We start from the raw sequence: 21,094 nt of genomic DNA on the forward strand, positions 1-21,094 counted from the left end.
GCCGGGCATGGTAGCATATGTCTGTAATCCCAGCACTCCAAGAAGCAGAGGCAGTAGAATTTCTGTGAGTTCAAGGCCAGCCTAGTCTACAAAGCAAATCCAGGACAGCCAAGGCTACACAGAGAAACCCTGTTTTGAAAACGACAAACAAACAATCTAGAAACCAGCGTTTTTGCTTAAACCTAAGTGTATGCGGTTGCTGAGGCGGCTCAGGGAAAGCACCTCAGCTTGCTTGTTACTGTGTTCTGTTTATACATCTTTATAATGAGCATATATGTTTACTGGTTAAGTCAATAGCCAATGAGATGCTTGTCTCTGTAGTCACTGAAAAGAGACAATGGCGTCCTGGAGACACTTTTATTAACCCTACTCGCTTCTTTCAGTCCCCCTCCAAACTCTGTTCGGCTTTCCCTAAGCGTTTGTGGCCCCATATCAAGTGAGACCAGCACTCTCACATTCTGCTCCACAAGGCCCAGAGAGAGCACAAGGTGATGGCATAGAGCCCCAGCACGGCAAGGTAGATCCGGAAAAGCAGCTGATCAAAGTGGTACAGGATGGCCAGCCACTCCACCTTCTTCTGGTAAATCCGATCCTGAGTCCGGAGAGAGTCGTTGATGGACTGGAGCTCGAACCAGAATCCCTTCAGAGTATCGGACTGGATCTGGTGCTCCTGATGGGCTGGGGACTCTGCATGGTAGAGGAAAAGACTCTAAATGAACAGGGAGCTACTTGTTCTTAGTCTTCAAGGAAGGGTCTCTGCTGGCATTGAGGACTCTCACCCTACCCGCTTAGCAGAAGCACAGCTGTGCTGAGGGAAAAGCCAGGGAACATAGCAGAGCTGGACTGGGTCAAAAGACAAGTGTGTAGGCTACATCTATCTAGGAGATTTCCTCAGCCAAGTGATCTTTTTTTTTTTTTTTAAGATTTCTTTATTTATTACACATACAGTATTCTGCCTGCATGTACTCCTGCACACCAGAAGAGGTCACCATATCTCCTGATAGATGGTTATGAGCCACCATGCGGTTGCTGGGAATTGAACTCAGGTCCTCTGGAAGAGCAGACAGTGCTCTTAACTGCTGAGCCATCTCTCCAGCCCTCACCACTTCTGTATATAAAGCAATCAGAACCCAACTATTCATATTCCTCCCCACCTTTGTGTGGTGTGTGTGTGTGTGTGTGTGTGTGTGTGTGTGTGTGTGTGTGTGTGCGCGTGTGTGTGTGTGCAGAGTTCGACAGTTTTTGAGTTTTTGGCTCAGTCACTTTGGTGGAAATGAAGCAGACTAGAGGTGACTGAAGGCCTGACCTTTGAGCTAAAATGACCTCTAGCAGGAGGTAGCCTTCAGTCCAAAGAGGAAACTTCAAGCACAGAACCGGGGCCGAAAAGCAGGTGTTTCCTAGTATTCACTCAGTCCAGACAAGGCCTGATTCTTCCTCAGTGGAAACAGGTCCTCTGTGGGACAAAGCAGGCAGGCTGGGGGTCTCCAGGCTTCTCACAAACCTGTGGCCTCAGCATGTGGAGCCCTGGGGTAGCATCTAGACTCATCAGCATCAGAGTCCCCTCGAAGGCACAGAAGGGGTCCTTCTTGCCCACTGTGTCGCTCCTCGTGGAGGAATTTGATCAACAAGATGGACTTGGATAAGCTGAGAACCAAGAGGGCCATGCAGACAGTAAAGAAGACCCCTGGGGAAAGACCAGAGCAGGGAAAAGGGGGTTAGCTGTAGTCAGGAGTGGTCTCCGAGGGCATCAGGTGACACTGGGGCTGCTTACCAATCAGAGATGTGCACCCTGCACTTCTTGGCACCTCGTCAGACATGTTGACCCTGAAGACTGTGTAGCCCACCAACACACTGGTCTTAAAAATAATTCTTGCGCGGCAGTTGGGAGGCAGGTAGAAGCTCCCCAGGTCCACGAGCATCAGGAAGATGCTAGGAATCAAGAGGCTTACAACATAAGCCAACGGGCGTCTGCGAATCACCACCTGGCAGCGGGGGTAAGGAAGCTGTTTAGTCTAAGCGGAAGGTCTAACACTTGGCTGAGTCCATAGCCCTTAAAAATCCCAGCCCTTGTGTTTAATGAAAAATGGCATGTAGCTTATGGTAGGAGTGTATTTGAGGCAGCTGGGTGTGCTGGCAAATGCCTCTAATCTCAGAATGTGGGAAGCTGAAACAGGAGGATTGCTATGAGTTGGAAACCAGCCTGGACTCCATAACAAGACCCTGTCTCATACAAAACACACACACACACACACACACACACACACACACACACACACACACACACATGTTGTGGTTCGAAAAGATGGAATGGTAAGTTTTCATATAGACCTAACAATGCTATTGTGTGTGCATCTGTGCACAGATGCATGTCCACGTAGATGCACGTAGAAACTAAAGAAGAGCACTGGGCGTCCTCCTTTATCATTCTTTGCCTCATTTTCTGAAACAGGCTGTCTCACTAAACCCGAAGCTCAGTACTTGTCTGGCTAGCTTATGAGTTCTCTGGCCCATTCTCTGTTCCCCAATGCTGGGGTTATAAACTGGGGCTGTAGCTCAGTTGATAGAGTGCCTGTCTAACATGTACAAAGCCCTGGGTTCTATCCCCAGTACAGCATAAACTGGATATGCTGGTACATACCTCTTATCCCAGCATTTGGGAGGCAGAGGCAAAAAAGATCCAAGTCCCATCTCTGAGGTTGGGATTCCCCCTCAGGGCTGTTAAAAAGACCCCTCCTGGTGTGGGAATTCAATAAAGCCTGATGGGACAAATGAACATCCTGGTGCCTTTGCTGGTGGACATGGACCAGCATTCTTAAAGCTCCCATGTCTTGGTTTTGCCAGAAAATGGGACACTTGACTGCTTCCTGTGGGTTAGATTGTGTGCTGGGTGCTTTTACATCTATCATATCATTTGTTTTCTTCTTATTATCAACATGTTGTGTAGATAACACCCTCCATATCATAGATTTTGCAGGCATTGAGTCCTTAAGTAAGTTGAGTTAGTGGCCGAGCTGTGATGTGATCCCACATCTTCTGGTTCCTAGTGCTGGTCAGCTACAGCCTAGCTAGCAATCTGCTTTTGCCCAGATGAGGAGACAGGGTTGCTCTGGGACAAAAGTACAAAGAAATGAGCACAAACACAGAGGGTGTATAGAGGCCAGTGATGGGGTGCTAGTTGTCAAAGGGAGTCTACCACACATCTTGTTGATGAGATCTGAGGCTCCCTAGCCATTGGATCTGGGAACATGTCCCGACTCAGTGGAGCTTGGCAGGCCAGAGCTGTTTGGTGGATTGTAGACTGGCTGTTGTGTTCCACATTAAACACAATTTGCTGCAAATATCTACACCAGTGCAATACACTTTGCTTTGCAATAATTTGGTTAAAACACATTTCTACCAAAGTGCAGTCAACAGGAAAAAAAAAAGAAAGAAAGAAACAACACAATGAACCATCATCAACCTGCATCTCTGCTGGACTGTGACGGGGAAAGCTGTGAGAGGTGGTAGTGGGAGAAAGAGCACCGAGTGGCCAGAGCCTGGGATGCTAGAGATCTGGCCCCTAAGAGTGGAGGATGATGTTCAGGTGGAGGGGATAAGTGGGACCATCCTGGGAGACTTCATGGCAGAGATTTCATGAGAGGGGAGAAAAGTCTATGAGTATCACCCTAAAGACAAGCACAAAGCATGCTGGTTAAGTGGGAAGGACCCCGCTCTGTAGTCCAGGAAATAGAGCCTTTGCATGTAAACCTGTGTGATCCCCTATGGGACAGTCAGCCTCTCCCTGCCTCAATGCCTTCTTCCTTTTGTGTTTGTGTGTGTGTGTGTGTGTGTGTGTGTGTGTGTGTGTGTGTGTGTGTGTGTGTGTGTGTTTCCCAAGGAATCACCTACACTTTTGAATACAGTAACTGTCATTGGCTTAAAACTTCCTATGTAGACTAAGCTGATAAGCTAGGGAACCGCAGGAGTCTGCCTGCCTCTATCTCCCCAGTGTAGGGATTACAAGCACATGACCACACAAGTTTTTCATGTCTTGGGGATTGAACTCAGGTCTTCCTGTTTGCAAGTCAAGCACTGTCCCAACTGAACTGTCTCTTCAGCCTCCTCCCCACCCTCCTCCTCCTCTTCCTCCTCCTCCTCCTCCTCCTCCTCCTCCTCCTCCTCTTCTTCTTCTTCTTCTTCTTCTTCTTCTTCTTCTTGGTCTTTCAAGACAGAGTTTCTCTGTGTAGCCTTGGCTGTCCTAGACTTGCTTTGTAGACAAGGCTGGCCTCAAATTAACAGCAATCTGCCTGCCTGCCTCTGCCCCACAAGTGCCTTTCCTCCTTCCTGTTAAAGAAGCAATATGCTTTCGCCTTGCCAGACATCCTGGGTACAGTTGTGCTGTTGTGCTTCTAAATCAAATTCTGATGTAATTAGCACAGGTTGAGATGATTCCTCTCTACCCAGATGCAAACAGGAAACATAAATCTAGGCTGAAACCAAAGGCAGGTGAGTGACTCTGATTTCCAAAGAAGTATAGATTTATCATGCCAAAGGTCCCCAAGGTGTGTAGAGTGGAGGAAGGTCTGGGGAGAGTTATGAGGTCCACGGGATTTTGACCTGTGCTTCTATCTACAACAGTCCTGAACTTGGAAGGACCTTCCCTGGGTCTCAATAGAAGCTGAAAGCAGAAGGGAAAGACACAGGCACCCTGTTAACTAACTAGCTTCTGCTGTGACATAAAACAAAGAAACTTTCCTATTTCCATCTATCTTACAAAACTGGAAAGGTGACTATGCCTGGTAGACGTTCTTCAGCTATTCTCTTATCTTTAGCAAGGATGCTACCATTCCTAAAAGAAACCAAGTAGTGTCACAATTTGAGGTTTCTTCTAGGACAAAGGACCCACTTTTATCTTTGCTTTAGAGTCAATGCCTTCTAAGGATTAAATTAATGCTCCCTACAAGCCTGGTACAGCCTTAAACAAATGAAATAAAAGCAAAACAAACATCTATTATTATTGTGGTTTTTTTCTGAAATTTTTGTTATCTCAGCTTATCTTCAGCTTTCTTTTCCTTTGTTCAGCAAATGCTGAGCAAGAACAGACTGTAAATACTGGAGACTCGGTGTCATAAGTAGGGCTAGTGCCTATCCTTGCCTGGTCTTATGAGTTCAGGAGCCAGAATCTGGTGGTTGGTAACTCTATGGGCAGAAAAGAGCCTTGCTCCAGAATGAAACACAACCAGAGTCCCTCTCTCATTTACGTGATGATAGTTAGGACTTCTTCCTAATCGTAGGTGCTGTTTTATTCAGTAATGGAGACTGAGCAGAGGGCTTCCTGCATGCTAGACCACTACCCTACCAACTAAACTATATCTCTTTCAGAGCCTTTCTTATTCCCCTCTACCTTACATGTCTGCCATTGTCCTAGTGAGCCTTAACTATCAATTTGACACAGCCTAGACTCAGCTGGCAGAAATGACTTGACTGAGGAATTGTCTAGATCAGACTGGTCTTTCAACATTGTCTTTAGGAGATTGTCTTGATTATCACTTGATGCAGGAGGGCCCTGCCCACTGTGGGCAGCACCATTCCCTAGGCAGGTAGGTGGTCCTGGGCTGTATAAGAAAGCTAGCTAAGCATGAGCCTGGGAATGAACAACAAGCACTGTCACTCTTTGGTTTCTACTTTAGATTCCTGCCTTGCATTCCTACCCTGATGTCCTTCGATGATAGATTGTAACCTGAAAACATGAGCCAAATAAACCCTTTCCCTCCCCAAGTAGCTTTTGGTCACAGTACTTTACCCTGGTGACAGAGCTCAAACTGCAATAATCATTGAGCCTGAGATGTTCACTGCACTACATCAGAGTCTGTTAATAATCCTACTTTTAGTTCCAATAGAATAGGGATGTGACGTTGGCCCAAATGGGGGGCATCTCATTAGGGTCAGTCTTCATATGGGCCTCCTCTCATAGATCACGTGAGAACCAATGACTCCTGTTTCTGCCGAGGGGAATGTGCCACCAGCTTAGTGTGACACTCTTCTCTGTAAGCCTGCCCTGCCCAGAGCTCATCATTCCTAATGGACTAAAGGAGCTGGTGCCTTTAAATTCCACAGAAGAGGGGGGAAAAGCACTTTAGTTTCAGTCCGTGTTCTCCATTAGACACCCTTCAGGTGTTAGCAATATTATGCGACAATTTCATTATCCATTAAAGCCAGGTAATAATAAGTACACAAAGGTATTTGGAGCCTATTGATGTTAATGAAAGAGATCAATCTAATTCAGAATATGTGTGTGGAGAGCTCCTTGGAGATGGAATAGGCCCCAAGGTTAGCCTCTAATTGCCTCCTTGATGGTAGACCCCACCAGTACTCAATTTTGCATGACCGTTTTTATGACATACTTGGAATTTTGACGCCCAGGCTCACGCTTCATACAGAAGCCCATTTTCCTCCCCTTCCAAGTCCTTCCTAACACCCCCAGTTGAGAAGGAATGGGAAAGTTGCCGCCATTTAAGTGAGAGCCTTGCGCCTGAGTGAGGGCTTTGGGGATGTAGACTGTGCGTTGGGTTGGGTTAACAGATCATTTGTGATTCCTGCATTCTTAGAGCAACCCCTAGGAAGATCCTAGTGTTTAAGATTCCTCCACTCACCCACCCCCACCCCTCCTCCTCCTTGGAAGGCCATCCTGTCAGGCATGAGCTACATTCACATTGTTGATCAAGGACTTCTAAGGAGTACCAGAATGCCTTAGATCCTAAATATGAAGCATTCAATGGAAGCCTCAACAAAAAATCGCCATTGTCTAGAAAAGACGTGAAAATCATGATGGAAAAAAGAGAATGAGCAAGGTTTCTCTCTTTCCCAAATCCCCCTTTTCATTTCCCCGGTACTGTGTGAATTTCCTTTGCCTGGCAAGTTCCTCACGCAGTGTGGGGTTATCTTGATTGGTCCTTTCCATCCAAAAAATGACTTCTCGACTTTCTCCCTACCTCTGCCCACTCCTGGAAAGCCATACAGAAATCGAATGTCCATCCTGCTGTTTTCTGGGAACCAGCACCTCCAATATGTATTGGAAGTAATCTCCTCTCCCATGGCTGTTGGATTGGGCCCCAGGCTGTACACAAACATCCTTTCCGGAAGAAGAGCTTTGTCTGGGCTCCCATGGGGAATGTAGCTAGATTCTACAGTGGCAGTGGTGCCCTGTTATAAGGAGTACGTGTCCCAGCACCAGTGGTTATGATTGTGCTCGCTGGAGCTAATGGCATTCTGAGCATTTGATGCCAGATAAATAGTAGCTGTGTGTGTGTGAGCATAACATGATGGTATGTTTTGAAGAGAATGTTGTCTCTCTTGCCTGTTCCAATTGTCCCCAGATCTGCCTGGGACACAGCAGGTGATTAGATTAAGAGGAAGATGGTCCTTTGCTATCAAGACACAAGTGAGCCCATTGTTAGCACAGAATGGGACTCCAAATACGACAACATTGGCCAGGGGTTTTTGAATGTCACCAGGATGCCTTGGATGCTAAACTCAGAATCTCTTTATGGCATAAAAGAACAATGAAGCCAGGCATGGGCACTTGGCAACCACAGGGGAGGTGTGGAAGTTGAGAGATGGAAACTAGCAGGTTTCTGGAACGTGCAAGTCGCTCCAAAGCTGCAGGATCACTTCAGAGTCTCGTTAATATGATCTGCGATTTTGCTCATGATTCTTTGGGGAATCAGTTCTAGAGAATCCAATGGACGCCAGCCTTGCCAGGCAACCCACTTTAACCCCCAGGGCAAAGACACCTTGGAGAAAACTTCCAGGTTGTGATTGCATCCCTGCCTCCAGCGTGTCATGGGAGTGTCATAATGGAGAAAAATATGGCAATGAAGAGGGCAAAGGAACTGGACCATGGTTCCTCCGTGGAGGGATACCTCCCACGAAGTGGTGCTTACCTTCTCTCCTCTTCCAAGCAGACCCTGCTGCTCTCAAAAAGAGAAGCTAATATTTAGGGGGAAAGATGACATGTAATTGCAGGGAGAGAGGGAGGGAGGGAAGGATGGAGGGAGGAAAGGAGGGAGAGGGAGAGGGGGAGGGGGAGGGGGAGAGGGAGAGAGAGAGAGAGAGAGAGAGAGAGAGAGAGAGAGAGAGAGAGAGAGAGAGAGAGAGAGAGAGAGAGAACACAAGGCTATACACACTCACACACCCGTCTACCCTCTGCCTCTTGCCTCGGTCTGCCTGCGTGCAGTGCAGGTAATGGTGTGTGCAGCACTCCGTGGAGTGCTTGGTAGGTGACTGGTTCCACCTTGCACATGCCATTCCCTCACATTTCCCTTTAATGCTCTCCATTATTTGGGCTGCATTAATAATGTTTGCAGGCTGATATCTTTAAAATTAATGAAGTGTTTACTCTTAGCCAAGAAACTCATTGGGAAAAGGAGGAAAAAAAAGCTCTCTTCCCCCTCCTCTCATTTTCTTACTGAAAATGAGTGGACAAGAACTGGGGGTGTGGTCAGCAGTGGAGTGCTTGCCTAGTGTGAGAGAGGCCCTTGTTTGGGTCCTAGGATCACAAAACAAAGAAAACAGAGTGGACACACAATGAAGATTTTGTTAAATTCTGAGTCAGGAAGAACTCCAGTCCAGAATCTCCTGTTCCACAAACGTGTGTTGTGATAGGCTGCTAGCCAAGCGGTAGCCATGATGGAAGCTCAAACCCCAATGCTTGAGTTTAACAGGGGGTTTTCTAGATAACACACACCTTTCAACCAGCTGAGGCCACTCACGCCCTCAGGAACAGCTAACCCCACTCTGCTTCTTTGCTTCTGCTCTTAGTCTGGTCTGCAGGCAACTCCTCATCCCCAAGGCCTGTTTCTGGAGAAACCCATGTCACGTGCACTCCTGATCTGTTTGCAGTCTCTATTTTTCAACAGGATTCATTCCTTGACGTGAATACCACCCTCCCACCCTGTCACAAATAGCACCTTCACTCTGCACAGCGAAGCATATGATTCTGCTGAATCATAACGCTGTGAGTCTGCCTGTGGCTTGACTCTGCCCGTGACCATGACAGGGTTGTTGGCCCGAAAAGCCAGAGGAGCAGAAGCTTTGCAGGAAAGGTGGTGGGCAGCATTGTCCTTTCTCCTGGCCCTCAAGTCAGACAACTTTCCCTGGGAACAATTTGGCCAAGAGTCCTCCCACGCTATCCTCAGGTGATAATGAGGACATGTAATTGGGCAGATTCCACAGCTAAGCAGAGAAGGCCAAGGACCCCAGAGACAGTGGTGATGAGTGGGAAGGAGAACCTACATTAAACTGAATCTGTGCGAAGTCTCCAGTGCTGCTCTGCCAGATGTGGTACGTGGAGGATACGGAAAGAAGTTGCCACTCACTGTCGTTCATAAATACCCTTTTATCATTCTCAATGTCTTTTCTATTCCTCAGGAAGCCCAGGTCTATGTCTTCCACTAAAAAAAAAAACAAAACAGAAAAACAGAAACTTTGAACTTCCTAGGAGAGAAATGGAGACCAGCATCAGCCAGTTTTCCAACTCCTGACCCCCACACACAGTATTACCAGTATTTGAGTTAAAGAGTAGAGGAGGGAGACAAAAATATTCCTAATCTTTTTTGGGGGGTGTCATACTGTCTAGCCTTGTCTGTCCTAGACTCACTTTGTAGACCAGGCTGGCTTCGAACTCACAGAGAGCCATCTGCCTCTGCCTCCCAGAGTGCTGGGATTACAGGTGTGCACCACCTCACCCAGCTCCTAATCTTTTATTAAACGATGAATTTCGAGTTTGCACCTGTTCTCCACAGTATATGAAGCATGTCCTGTGTCTTCCAGAACATTCTCAATGGTGATAGAATGCTGATAGTATAATAACAAATTGACAGCAGTAGTGGAGTATAACATGATGCTTTGTCAGAATTCTAGAAAAACCCACTGCGGCAGGAGAGTTTTGTTGTTGTTGTTGTTGTTGTTTGTTTGTTTGTTTGTTTGTTGCTTTTGTTTTTTTATATCCTCTTGCCTCCACCTCTAAAGTTGTGCTGGGATTTCAAGCATGTGCTACCACATCCCATTGAGGTTTATTTTTAAATAATCAATTGTGTGTAAGAATAGAATAAAACAGACCTGAAGTCAATATCATTTCACCTATGCGTGCCCACACAGCATAGGTATTCCCAGCAGACTGCGCCTCTCCTGTTTTACTTACCTGTGTGTAGAATGCTGGTGAAGGTGAGACTGCAGTTCTGGATGTCAAAGGGGAAAGCATACGTCTGCAGACTGCATGCAGAGACCACCTGGATGGGCTTGTGGTTTCTAATGGTTCCAGAAGAGTTCACGTACACATAGGGAAGGTCAGGAGACCTTTCAAGGTCCACACTATGTGAGACACAAGAGAATCTGTCATGAAGAAGACCTTAGTCGTTTTGAACAGACACAGAACTGACTACGATGTGGCAGTGACCAGGAGGCCCAAAGCTAGACTTAGAATGATGCTTCCAGAGGCTGGAGAAATGGCTCAGAGGTTAAGCGTACAGACTGTTCCTCCAGAGGTCCTGAGTTCAATCCCCAGCAAGTATATGGTGGCTCACAACCATCTATAATGTAATCTGATGCCCTCTTCTGGCCTGCAGGGGTACATGCAGGCAGAACACTGTATACATAATAATAAATAAATAAATCTTTTTTAAAAAAATGATGCTTCCCGTGAGATGATTCATCCTGAAGGACGTGTTCAAAAACGACAAGGCTCATCAGTTAACTCACCTGCTTTAGCTATAACACAAATAGTAACTCCAGGCACCAGTAATCAAATTTGTATCTTCTTAAAAATATTTATTTTATTTTAAAGTATATGTATATAGGGATAGCATGTGCATGGGAGTTCAGGTACCCACCAAGACCAGAAGAGGACATCAGAGTCCCAAGAGCTAAGTTCCAGGGGCTTTTGAGCTACCCAGTGTAGGTGCTGGGAACTTAACCCATGTCCTCTGGAAGAGCAGTACAGACTCAATACTACTAAATCATCTCTCCATCCCCCAAATCTGTTTGTTTGCTTGCTTGTTTGTTTGTTAATAGTCTTGGCCTAGAACTCACAGAGATCTGCCTGCTTCTGCCTTCTGAGTGCTGGGATTACAGAAGTGCACCACCATGCCCAGCTCCAAATCTGTATCTTGAGTGATGTCAACTCATCACCATTCCGTCCTGAATATTCCTAATAGTATGACTCCAGTAAGTAGAGAAAACAAAAGCATAGCAACAGTGACTGAAAGTAAATGGCACTTGGCCTAAGCAGGCAGATCAATACAAAGGCCATAGAAATACGCCCCAGCACACTTACAACTCATTAATGATGATGTCAGGGGCCCAGATGGCACTGAGAGGGAGAGAGATCTCTTGAATCTCATCGAACAGGCTAGAGTTCCAGGACAAAAACTCATCATTCCAAACCTGTTAGGAGTAGCCAAACGGGAAACATCAAAATGAAAAAGCTTAGGTGCACTGACATAACTGAGTCCTGACCCAGTTCACCAGCCCCATGACATGCTCCATTAGGGGGGAAGGGAGTCCAGTCTGTGGCTACATCCTTACGTGGCCTCTAGTAAGCCAGGCCTGGTGCTGAGCTGGGATTATACCTAAGGCTGGTATTTTCTCCTTAGAGTAGTCACATTTCCTGGCAGATCCTGACCAGGAACCCAGCATGCAGAGAGGGAAGAAGAGTCATTTACCTCTCGGTACCACAAGCTTGTCTTTAGTTTTTGATTCTGTACATCCTGCAGAGGAAAAAGAACACGCCCCCACGAAATCTCAGTGCATCAGTTATCAAAGGCAAACTCAACCATCTGACAATTGAAGAGGGAGGAAAATCAAGCCCAACCAACCAATGCTGATTTAAAAAAAAAAAATTACCTAGCCTCCTTGACACCTGAGTAGTCTCGGTTTCCGTGTTATCGTGCACACCTGTGGCTTTGATTGTTGCTCTAGACCCAGGATAAAATAGCACTCTAACTGCACTTAACATTTTGAGTGATTTTCTAATCTCTTTTCCACTCTAATTAGTTACTCTGCCATTAATCAAACTATAAAAAAAAATGGTATGTAGGTCTTAGCCAATACTGAGCTGAAAAGATGAGACCAAGCTTCTATTTCTAATGAAGATATTATCCATAATCACTCAATGCGAGCTATCCGTGCTGACACACGCAGCCATTTCTGTTAAGTTACTTTGTGTTTAAATTTATCTGCTTAGGAAACAGACTGATGAGCTCAATATAGGTGGGGTATACTTTCGTGACAACAGATGTCATCTCCCATGTCTGCAATAATTTGGTGATTATTTTGTTTGGTTGGTTTGGTTTTTGAGACAAGGTTTCTCTATGTAGCCTTGGCTGTCGTGGACTCCCTTTATAGACCAGGCTAGCCCAGAACTCACAGTGATCTCCCTGCTTCTGCCTCCTGAGTGCTGGAATTAAAGGCGCATGCCACCACGCCCAGCCTCATTGATCTTTTTTAATTAAAAAAAATTATTTTATGTGCAGGAGACTTTTACCCTCATGCATATCCTCTGTACCATGTTCATGTCTGGTGCCCATAGAAGGCAGAAAAGGTCATTGGACTCCATGAAATTAGAATTAGAGATGATTGTAATATACTGCAAACTACTATTTGGGTGCTGAGATCAAACCCAGATCCTCTGGAAAAGCAGCCAGTGCTCTTAACCATTAAGTCACCTCTCACCCTGCTCGTTTTTCTCTTAAAGATCCATTGAAACAGCAGTAGCAGCAGCAGTAACAACAACAATGGAAGCTTCTTTACCAGCACTTTTCATATTTAACCCAGTAAAAAAATATTCCAAAAATAAGATGTCCTTGGGGATTAAAAGAGAAGGATTACTTCACACATATAGTATCTAACAAATACTACCTATAAAAATGGATCATAAGTGCCAGGCGTAAAAAATAAAATAAAATAAAATAAATAAAAAATAAAAAATAAAAAATAAAAAAAAATAAAAAAAATAAGTGCCAGGCGTGGTGTCACATACCTTTAATCCCAGCACTCGGGAAGCAGAGGCAGGCAGATCGCTGTGAGTTCAAGGCCAGCCTGGTCTACAGATCGAGACAAGGACAGCCAAGGCTACACAGAGAAACCCTGTCTCAAAAAACCAAACAATAAAAAAAAAAAAAAAAAAGGCTCATAAGCCTGAATGTTTGAGCTAAGGCTGGAAAACACTCAGACTCCTGCAGCTTTGAAATAGGTGATGTTTTCTTAGAGATGACAGAAGAAGCAGAAGCAACAAATGAAAAAGGTGGGATTTTTATCAAAATTTAAAAGTTTCAGGTGGGTCTGGAGAGATGGCTCAGCAGCTAAGCGCACGTGCTGCTCTTGCAGAAGACTTGAGTTTGGGTTCCACACCCACATCTGACAGCTTACAACAGCCTGTGACTACAGCTGCAAGAACTCTGATGGCCTCTTCTGGCCTACATAAATATGTGCACACAAAAAGACATGCAAGCAAGCACACACATATAAAAATAAAAATAAATATTTTTGGGCTGGAGAGATGGCTCAACAGTTAAGAGAACGTGTTGCTCTTCTACCAAATTCCAGAACCCAACACCCTCCTCTGGACTCTGAGGGCACTGCATGCATGTGGTGCATGGATAGATATGCAGGCAAACCCCCGTACGCTGCAAATAAAATTAAAGATTTTTTTTAATTATAAAGGTAAGTGGACAAAATTTTAATTGTATTATTGAAGAAAAAAGAAGGAGAAGGCCTAAACAGTAAAATTAGAGAAGAAAAATAAGGCATATAACATCATCATCATTATTGTGTGTGACATGTGTGTTGTATGGACCTGTGTATGCCATGACACATATGTTGAAGTCAGAGGACAACTTTAGAGAGTGAGTTCTTGCCTTCTACTGTGAGTTCTAGGAATGAAACAAGTGCTTTGGCCCATGGAGCCGTCTCACTGGCCTCAGGACATTACAACACATGCCAAAGACGCACAAACACTCATAAGACACTCCATGAACTACTGCATACCAAAATACTTGAAAATCCAGGGCAGATGAGTGACTTGCTAAATAAATGTATCAAAGTGGAGCCACAAGCTCATCAGAACCTAGTTAGAGAGGAGCTTGGAGAGCCACTCCTGTGGTCCCATCACTCCAGTGCCAGATGCAGGAGGACCCAGTATTCAAAGCCATCTTCAGCTGTATAAGTAGCTTAAGGCTAGCCTTAAGTATATGAGACCCTATCTTTAAAACCCAATCAGAGGTTGGAGAGATGGCTTAGCAGTCAAGAACACCGGCTGCTCTTCCAGAGGACCTGGGTTCAATTCCCGGTACCCACATGGCAGCTTACGATTGGCTGTCACTCCAGTTCCAGGGGACCTGACACCTTCCCACAGAATATCTGCAGGCAAAGTACCGATGTACATGAAGTCAATTTTAAACAAACAAACAAAACCTAGTCAGGGAGCTGGAGAGATAGCTTAGCAGTTAAGAGATCTTGCTGAAGATCTGAGATTGATTCCTTCTGTCTCCATTTCCCAAGTACTGGATCAGGTAGTCACCAACGTGCCCAGAGTGAGGAAAAAAAAAAAACCCAGGGCTCCATGTACACTAAGTAAGTACTGCCCAGCTGAGCTACCCCCAAAGCCCAAATTAAATACAATAACCTTTTTAGATTAAAAAAAAAAGGCCCCTTTTTACAGTCAAGAAAGTGAGTTGCTACTGAATATGCATTTTTAGGTACAGTGGGAAAGAAGAAAGAGTGAGCAGACAAGGAGCCCTGTTTTCCAGGCTCACCAAAGGCTGCTTTGAACTCTCTGGTTCTACAGATTTTTATGGACTTTAAATAGATGCTTGAGAGAGGCAGTGTTTAAAGTGGTATGCAAAGTGAAAAGATTGAATTCACAAATATTTCCCCAAGGAACAGCTTGTAGATGGACCAGTGGGGACCCCCAGCCAAGATTGGCTCAGCAGGGGTTCTGGAAGGTTTTTTTTTTTTAAGTCTTCTACTGAGAGCCCAAGATTAGGAGGTGCCACTCACTTCACTTCTATGAGCGTAGTGATTACGGGATATACTATGCCTTACCCAAGTACTGCTAGACTTAGTTGCAATCAAGGAGAAATCTCTACCAAAATATATATATATATTTAATCCAAAATGCATTACATTAATGGGAAGCATAGCCATTAACTGTGCTTTCACAGAAGTACCTTTTTTTTTTTTTTTTAAACTATATTTATATGTGTGTAACTGTGTGTCTGGGGCGGTAAATGAACATGCCATAGTTTGAGTGTGGAGGTCAGAGGGTAAGCTGAAGAGAGGGTTTTCCCTTTCTGTGTAGGCTCTGAGGATGGAGCTCAGCTCCTCAGGCTCAGAAGCAAGCTCCTTTACCACCTGAGCCTCTTGAGGATCTCACGGGACTATTATCTTTGTTTCAATGACTCCATTATCTACCGATTTCTCTGTCACTGTCATAGCACCCTATAAACATCTCTCACTGATCCAGATGACTGGGAAGAGGGTCTCTCTCCTTTTTGTTATCATTTGATCCCCCTGACTCTGGTTGCCAGCTATATTGATACCTTCACTCATTTTTCTCTTCTTGCCAATTGCTTTGCTGTTTTACACCTACAAATGCTGGGGGTTTTTGGTCCTAAAATCTTATGGGGTGACTAGGAAGATTCATCATTCAGTCCTAAAGAATGCAATGTCAAAAAGTAGTTTGAGGCTAAAATAAACAATTTTTTTCCTTTCTTCTTCTTCTTCTTTTATTTTTATTTTTTCATAGAAACAAGTTTCCCGATGCCAGCTGGTGAACATAATTGGTTCTCTGGTGCCATTATTCACAGATCTTCCCTCAGTGTGCCTCTCTTTTTTTCTTTAGATACCTTCCATCTTGCTTGTTAAAAGCAAAGGATATTTCCGAGAATTGGAATTCATTAGTCTTCTTAACAGAGGGAGTCTATTTAGATCTAAATTGGTGGTTAGCAAATATACGGATAATTCCCTCACATTCTTATTTATCTTTCCTAGTTCCGGAGACTATGGAAACAGATGCCTCAACGTCTGGCTGGGAGGCTCCAGTCAATGGACTGGAATACAAAGGTACCCAGCATTCGGAATTGACAAAACTCAATAGAAACAAATTGAAGCTCTTCACTGTTGAGTAGATTATCTCTATAATCAGATTTCCCCAAGGTACTCATAATACTCAGAAATTCGAAGACAAGACTGTAGGCTTTTCCATAAACAAAACAGGAGGCAACAAAACACGAGAAGGGAGGCAGGCGAGGTGCTGCGGTGGGAGCCAGGCTGGGTTCCTCATTCAGACGTAAGTTGCCAGCAGTAGAGCTGCGGCAGAGGAGTCCGTCCGACAAGTTCACTATTCACAGCGGGAGCAGCCAAGGCTGTGAGTGATTTTTATCAGATCCTTCGGAACTGTTGTGTGACTGCAACTGCTTTCATCTAACTCATCCTAAATATAATAGTGACATCTGTAAAGTGTCTCTGGAGTGACCTGGTCATCAATACAGATAATCTTAGAATTAGTGTCTTTTAACTCACTGGCTGTTTTACAGTATTGATCTAGCATCTTGCAAGTAAAATATATTGCGATGCTTATGGTGGAAAATAAGAATACAAGCAACCAAATCTTTCTATCAAGAACCTTGTAACAAATTGGGCAGTGTGACTTTTGGTTGCAGTTGTAGTTTCTTGAAGCAGGGTCTCAGGCAGCCCAGGCTGCCCTCAAACTTGCTATGTAGCCAAGATGGTTTGAAATTCTTCATCCTCCAGTTTCTACCTTTCAAGTGCTGGTATTACAGGTGTGCCTGACCACACCTGACAGAAATAGGAAATTCACCAAATGACTATGCCCAGTGAGAATCACAGAGTCAAGGCAGGTGTGGTGGCACATATCTGTAACCGTAACACTTAGAAGGTAGAGGTAAGAGCAACAGGAGTTCAAGGTCAGCCTCGGCTACATTATAAATTTGGAAGATAGCCTGTGCTGTCTGAGACTCTTTCTCAAAACCATCAAACAAACAAACAACAACAACAAAACCCCCATAGATTTAGGTGAATTGAAAGGAAGAAGACATCAGTGTCACCTTGGAAAGCAGAGGGAATTTTCTTTTAGAAGCTGAGATGTGAAGGACTATAAAGCTGTGCAGATGAGGATAAAGAGGAGGATGTGTGACAAAGGAAATAGAACGAAGGACATACAATAGCAAGGAATGAGGAAGCCAGGTTCCTTGAAATACTGAGAAATACAAAGCAAGGTAATGCTGCACAGAAGGATCAAATTAGAAGTATAAGAACTTTCCAGACGTCTGAAAGAAAAATTGCTATATCCAGTGACATGTAGAGACCCATACTATAACCCCAGCACTCAAAGGGGTGGGTGGTGGCCAGACAGCTCAATCAGTAAAGTGTTTGCCCCATTGTCGTATAGTGTTTGTCAACTTGACACAAACATGAGAAATCCCAACTAAGGAAATGCCTCCATTCGATTGGTCTGTGGGCATGCCCAGGGGGGTGTTTTGGTACCATCCATGGGAAGGTAGGCCTGGGCTGTATAAATAATTGAGCTAGATATGGTGGTGCATGCCTTTGCAATTAGCACTGGGAGGCAGAGCCAGGTCTGCATAGTGAGTTCCAGGACAGCTAGGGCTGTGTAATGACACACTCTGAGAAAGAAAGAAAACAAGGAGAGAGAGAGAGAGAGAGAGAGAGAGAGAGAGAGAGAGAGAAAGGAAGGAAGGAAGGAAAGAAGAAAGAAAGGAAGGAAGGAAAAGAAAAAGATTGGTTAGAGAAAGGGCAGTTAAGAGCATTGGCGGCTCTTATAGAAGAGCTGGGTTCAATTCCCAGAACCCACATGGCAGCTCACAACTGTCTGAAACTCTAGCTCCAGGAGATCCAACGCCCTCACACAGACATCCAGGCAGGAAAAACGGAAATTCACATAAAATAAAAATAAATAAATAATCCTTAAGAAAAGAAAAAGGAAGAAAGAGAGAGAAAGAAAGAAAGAAACAGAACAAGCCAGGGGAAGTAAACTTCAGTTCCTGCCTTGGTTTCCCTTGATGTTGGATGGTGACCTGTAAGCCAAACAAATCCTTTCCTCCCCGAGTTGTCTTTGATCGGTGTTTTATCACAGCCACAAAAAGTACAAACTAGGACACTTATGAACATAAAGACCTGAGTTCAATCCCCAAAGCCTATGTTAGAAAAAAAAAAAGGAAAGAAAGAAAAGAAAAAGAAAAACATTGCTCAAAGTGCTGTCTCATACTTATAATTCAAGAGCTAGGGAGGCGGAGACAGGTGGATTCCTGGGGGTCACAGGTGAGCCAGCCTAGTCTACTTGATGAGTTCCAGATCAGTGAGAGACTATATTTTAAAAAGAAAACAAAATGGGTGGCATCTGAGGACTGAAAGCTGAGGGGACTGTGAGATGGCTCAGCGGGTAAAGATGCTTGCCACAAATCCTGACCACTTGAGCTTATTCCCTGGGACCCACTAATAGGAGAGCCACTTGCACATTACAGCTCACACACACACACACACACACACACACACACACAGGTACCCATGCATGCACATGCGTGTGCACACTTGTAAGTTAGAGAAGGAATCAGCCAAGCATCTCTTTTCCCATCCCCCTCCATCCTAGTAGAAGTCTGCATTTTTGTTGACTAGGAAAGCCACACCAGAGGGGCTAAGATGCACTGATGAAGGCAAATGTGATATTTCAGAGATGGGACAGAATGAATAAACAAAAATATAATTTTTGAAAGACAGGAATGGCAGTGATGTTGAAAGAAAGGCCAACTGTGTTTGTCCTCTGGCTTCCACATGTGCCCCCAGCACCTATACACAGATTTGCATGCATGAACATGCTTGGACACATACACATGCAAAAAAAAATTTATTCTACATAATTATGAGATCCGTGTAACCTAGTCTATTAACAAATAATTATACTTTACAGCACAGGATGGGGAACATGTCTTCAGAAAACTAATAGTGTGGGGAGCAGGGGCTGTCTCTGACACGGACTCTGTTGCCTGCTTTTCCATCACTGGCCCCTGATGGGACTGCCTCGCCAGGCCACAGGGGAAGAGGGCGAACTCAGTCCTGATGTGACTTGATGAGCTGAGGTGGATGGGTAGAGAGGTTTCCCCTTTTCTAGGGAATAGGGGAGCAAGAGGGAGGAGGGTGGGGCTGGGAGGAGAGGAGCCTATGACTGGGATGTAAACTGAATAAATAAATACACTAATAAAAAAGAAAAGGTAGTTTTCCTTACCTACAATAAATGATTTTACTAAATAATGTGATTTTTACCAAGGCAGGAAGAGTTAGATTTTTAAAAGTTCAATTTGATATGTCTGCTCCAAGGTAAAATATTAATATAAAGACCTTACTTCTTTTTTATATTCATCCTCAATTAAGCCTCTGAAAGGAAGCTGAGTGATTCGACTTTATCTTAATCAATATGAAGTCAAAGCAGGAAGCCTGAAGAAACATCTGAGAGTCATCCTTAACCCCCTCTCAGAGCTCACTATCGCCTGCTCTGGGGTTTTGAATGACGTAGCTCTTATTGTGTGCTAGTCGTTCGTTCGTTTGTTTATGGAGACATACTTTCTGCTGTCTCCCAGGCTGGCTTCACGCTCATAGCAATCCCCCTGCCTCAGCCTCCCACATGCTGAGATCACAGGTGCACACCACCATGCTCTCATGTCCTGTGTCCTTTAGTCAGGTCATGCTTACCACTGGACTCTGGGGAGCAGGATGCCCATAATAACTCAGCAATAACTACAGGGTGAGCGGCGCTATCTCTTCCAGCTGGGCAAAGCACCAGCCATGGAAATTAAGTCTCCAAAATTCTAGTTCAATATCCAATTAAAAAGAGACTTAAAGAAAAAAAAAGACCTTAAATGAGTTATCTGCTAGAAGAGCGTGATACTAGGCCTTTTGTGTAGGCATAGCTCCTGGCATGGAGTCAAGCAGTACTATCTAACACCATAAGGCTGGTACTTTGACTGGCTTGTCGGAAAGCCAAGCCAAGAAGAGTGACATTTAAGAGCTAGAGGGATGGCTCAGAGGTTAAGAGCAGGGGCTGCTCTCCCACAGGACTTGGGTTCAATTTCCAGCACCTCCATGGTGGCTCCTAAGTGTCTGTAACTCCAGTTCCGGGGGATCGGATGCCTCTTCCAGCCTCCACAGGCACCGGGCATGCAAGTGGTGCAGACACACACGAAGACAAACCACTCCTACACATAAAATAAAAATAAATAAAGCTTAAAAAAAAAAAAAGAAAAGAAAAGGATCTAGGCATGGTGGCCCATACCTTTAATCCCAGCACTCGGGAGGCAGAGGCAAGTGGATGGATCTCTGTGAGTTCGAGACCAGCCTGGTCTACAAAGTGAGTCCAGGACAGCCAAAGCTACACAGAGAAACCCTGTCTCAAAAAACTAAAAAACAAAAACCAAAGACAGTATTCTAGAAACAAACAGCAGCATAATGTTGGCAAGTGCACAAGATAACTTCAGTTGAAATAGCATTTTAAACAGTAAGAAAAAAACAGGAACAATGACCTAGAATCCTACCCAGCAACAGAAGGAAACGGACTGTGTTATATACACAGCGGGGGAACCTTACAGAAGTGACACGAAGGACGAAGTGAACAAAGTCTGGCCAGATGTGCTCACTTATGCCTGTAATCTCAGTACTTGGGAAGCTGAGGCAGGAGGATTTGCTAAGTCTTCAAGCCCAACCTGGCCTATAAATTGAGACTGTCTCAAAACAAAACAAAAAGTATCAAAGGTCAAAGGTCATGTTTATGATGTTCTTGAAGAAGACTAAAGGTTGACGGTAGGCTTGGGGGACACAGCTCAGCAGGTAACACACTTGTCACAGAAGAGTGAGGATCCGACTTGGGATCCCAGAACCCATGCAAAGCTGGACACAATAGCAAGAACTGGATTCCCGGTTTTCCCATGGTGAGATGGAGCCAAAGAGAGAGGAGAATTCCTGAAAGCCCAAGAACCAGGCATCTGCAGAAATGAACAGCAGAGATGCCCTGCCTCAAACACATTGAAAG

General features: G+C 44.7%; 1 protein-coding gene across 1 annotated transcript in view; it reads right to left on the reverse strand.

Annotated features, from left to right (window-relative positions):
* Positions 1-451: 451 nt before the first annotated feature.
* The window catches only part of HTR3B (5-hydroxytryptamine receptor 3B), a gene marked incomplete at both ends in the record, with an annotated part of 28,120 nt that continues 7,477 nt past the window's right edge, over positions 452-21,094 (reverse strand). Inside the window, 7 exons of the mRNA XM_084781724.1 lie at positions 452-687; positions 1,502-1,684; positions 1,772-1,982; positions 9,274-9,431; positions 10,181-10,350; positions 11,312-11,421; positions 11,700-11,744. Of these exons, the coding sequence (XP_084637850.1) occupies positions 452-687; positions 1,502-1,684; positions 1,772-1,982; positions 9,274-9,431; positions 10,181-10,350; positions 11,312-11,421; positions 11,700-11,744 (1,113 nt within the window). The remainder of the gene's footprint in view (positions 688-1,501; positions 1,685-1,771; positions 1,983-9,273; positions 9,432-10,180; positions 10,351-11,311; positions 11,422-11,699; positions 11,745-21,094) is intronic.

The sequence above is a fragment of the Acomys minous genome, assembly GCF_964271855.1.
Source record: "Acomys minous genome assembly, chromosome: 5".
Lineage (NCBI taxonomy): Eukaryota > Metazoa > Chordata > Mammalia > Rodentia > Muridae > Acomys > Acomys minous.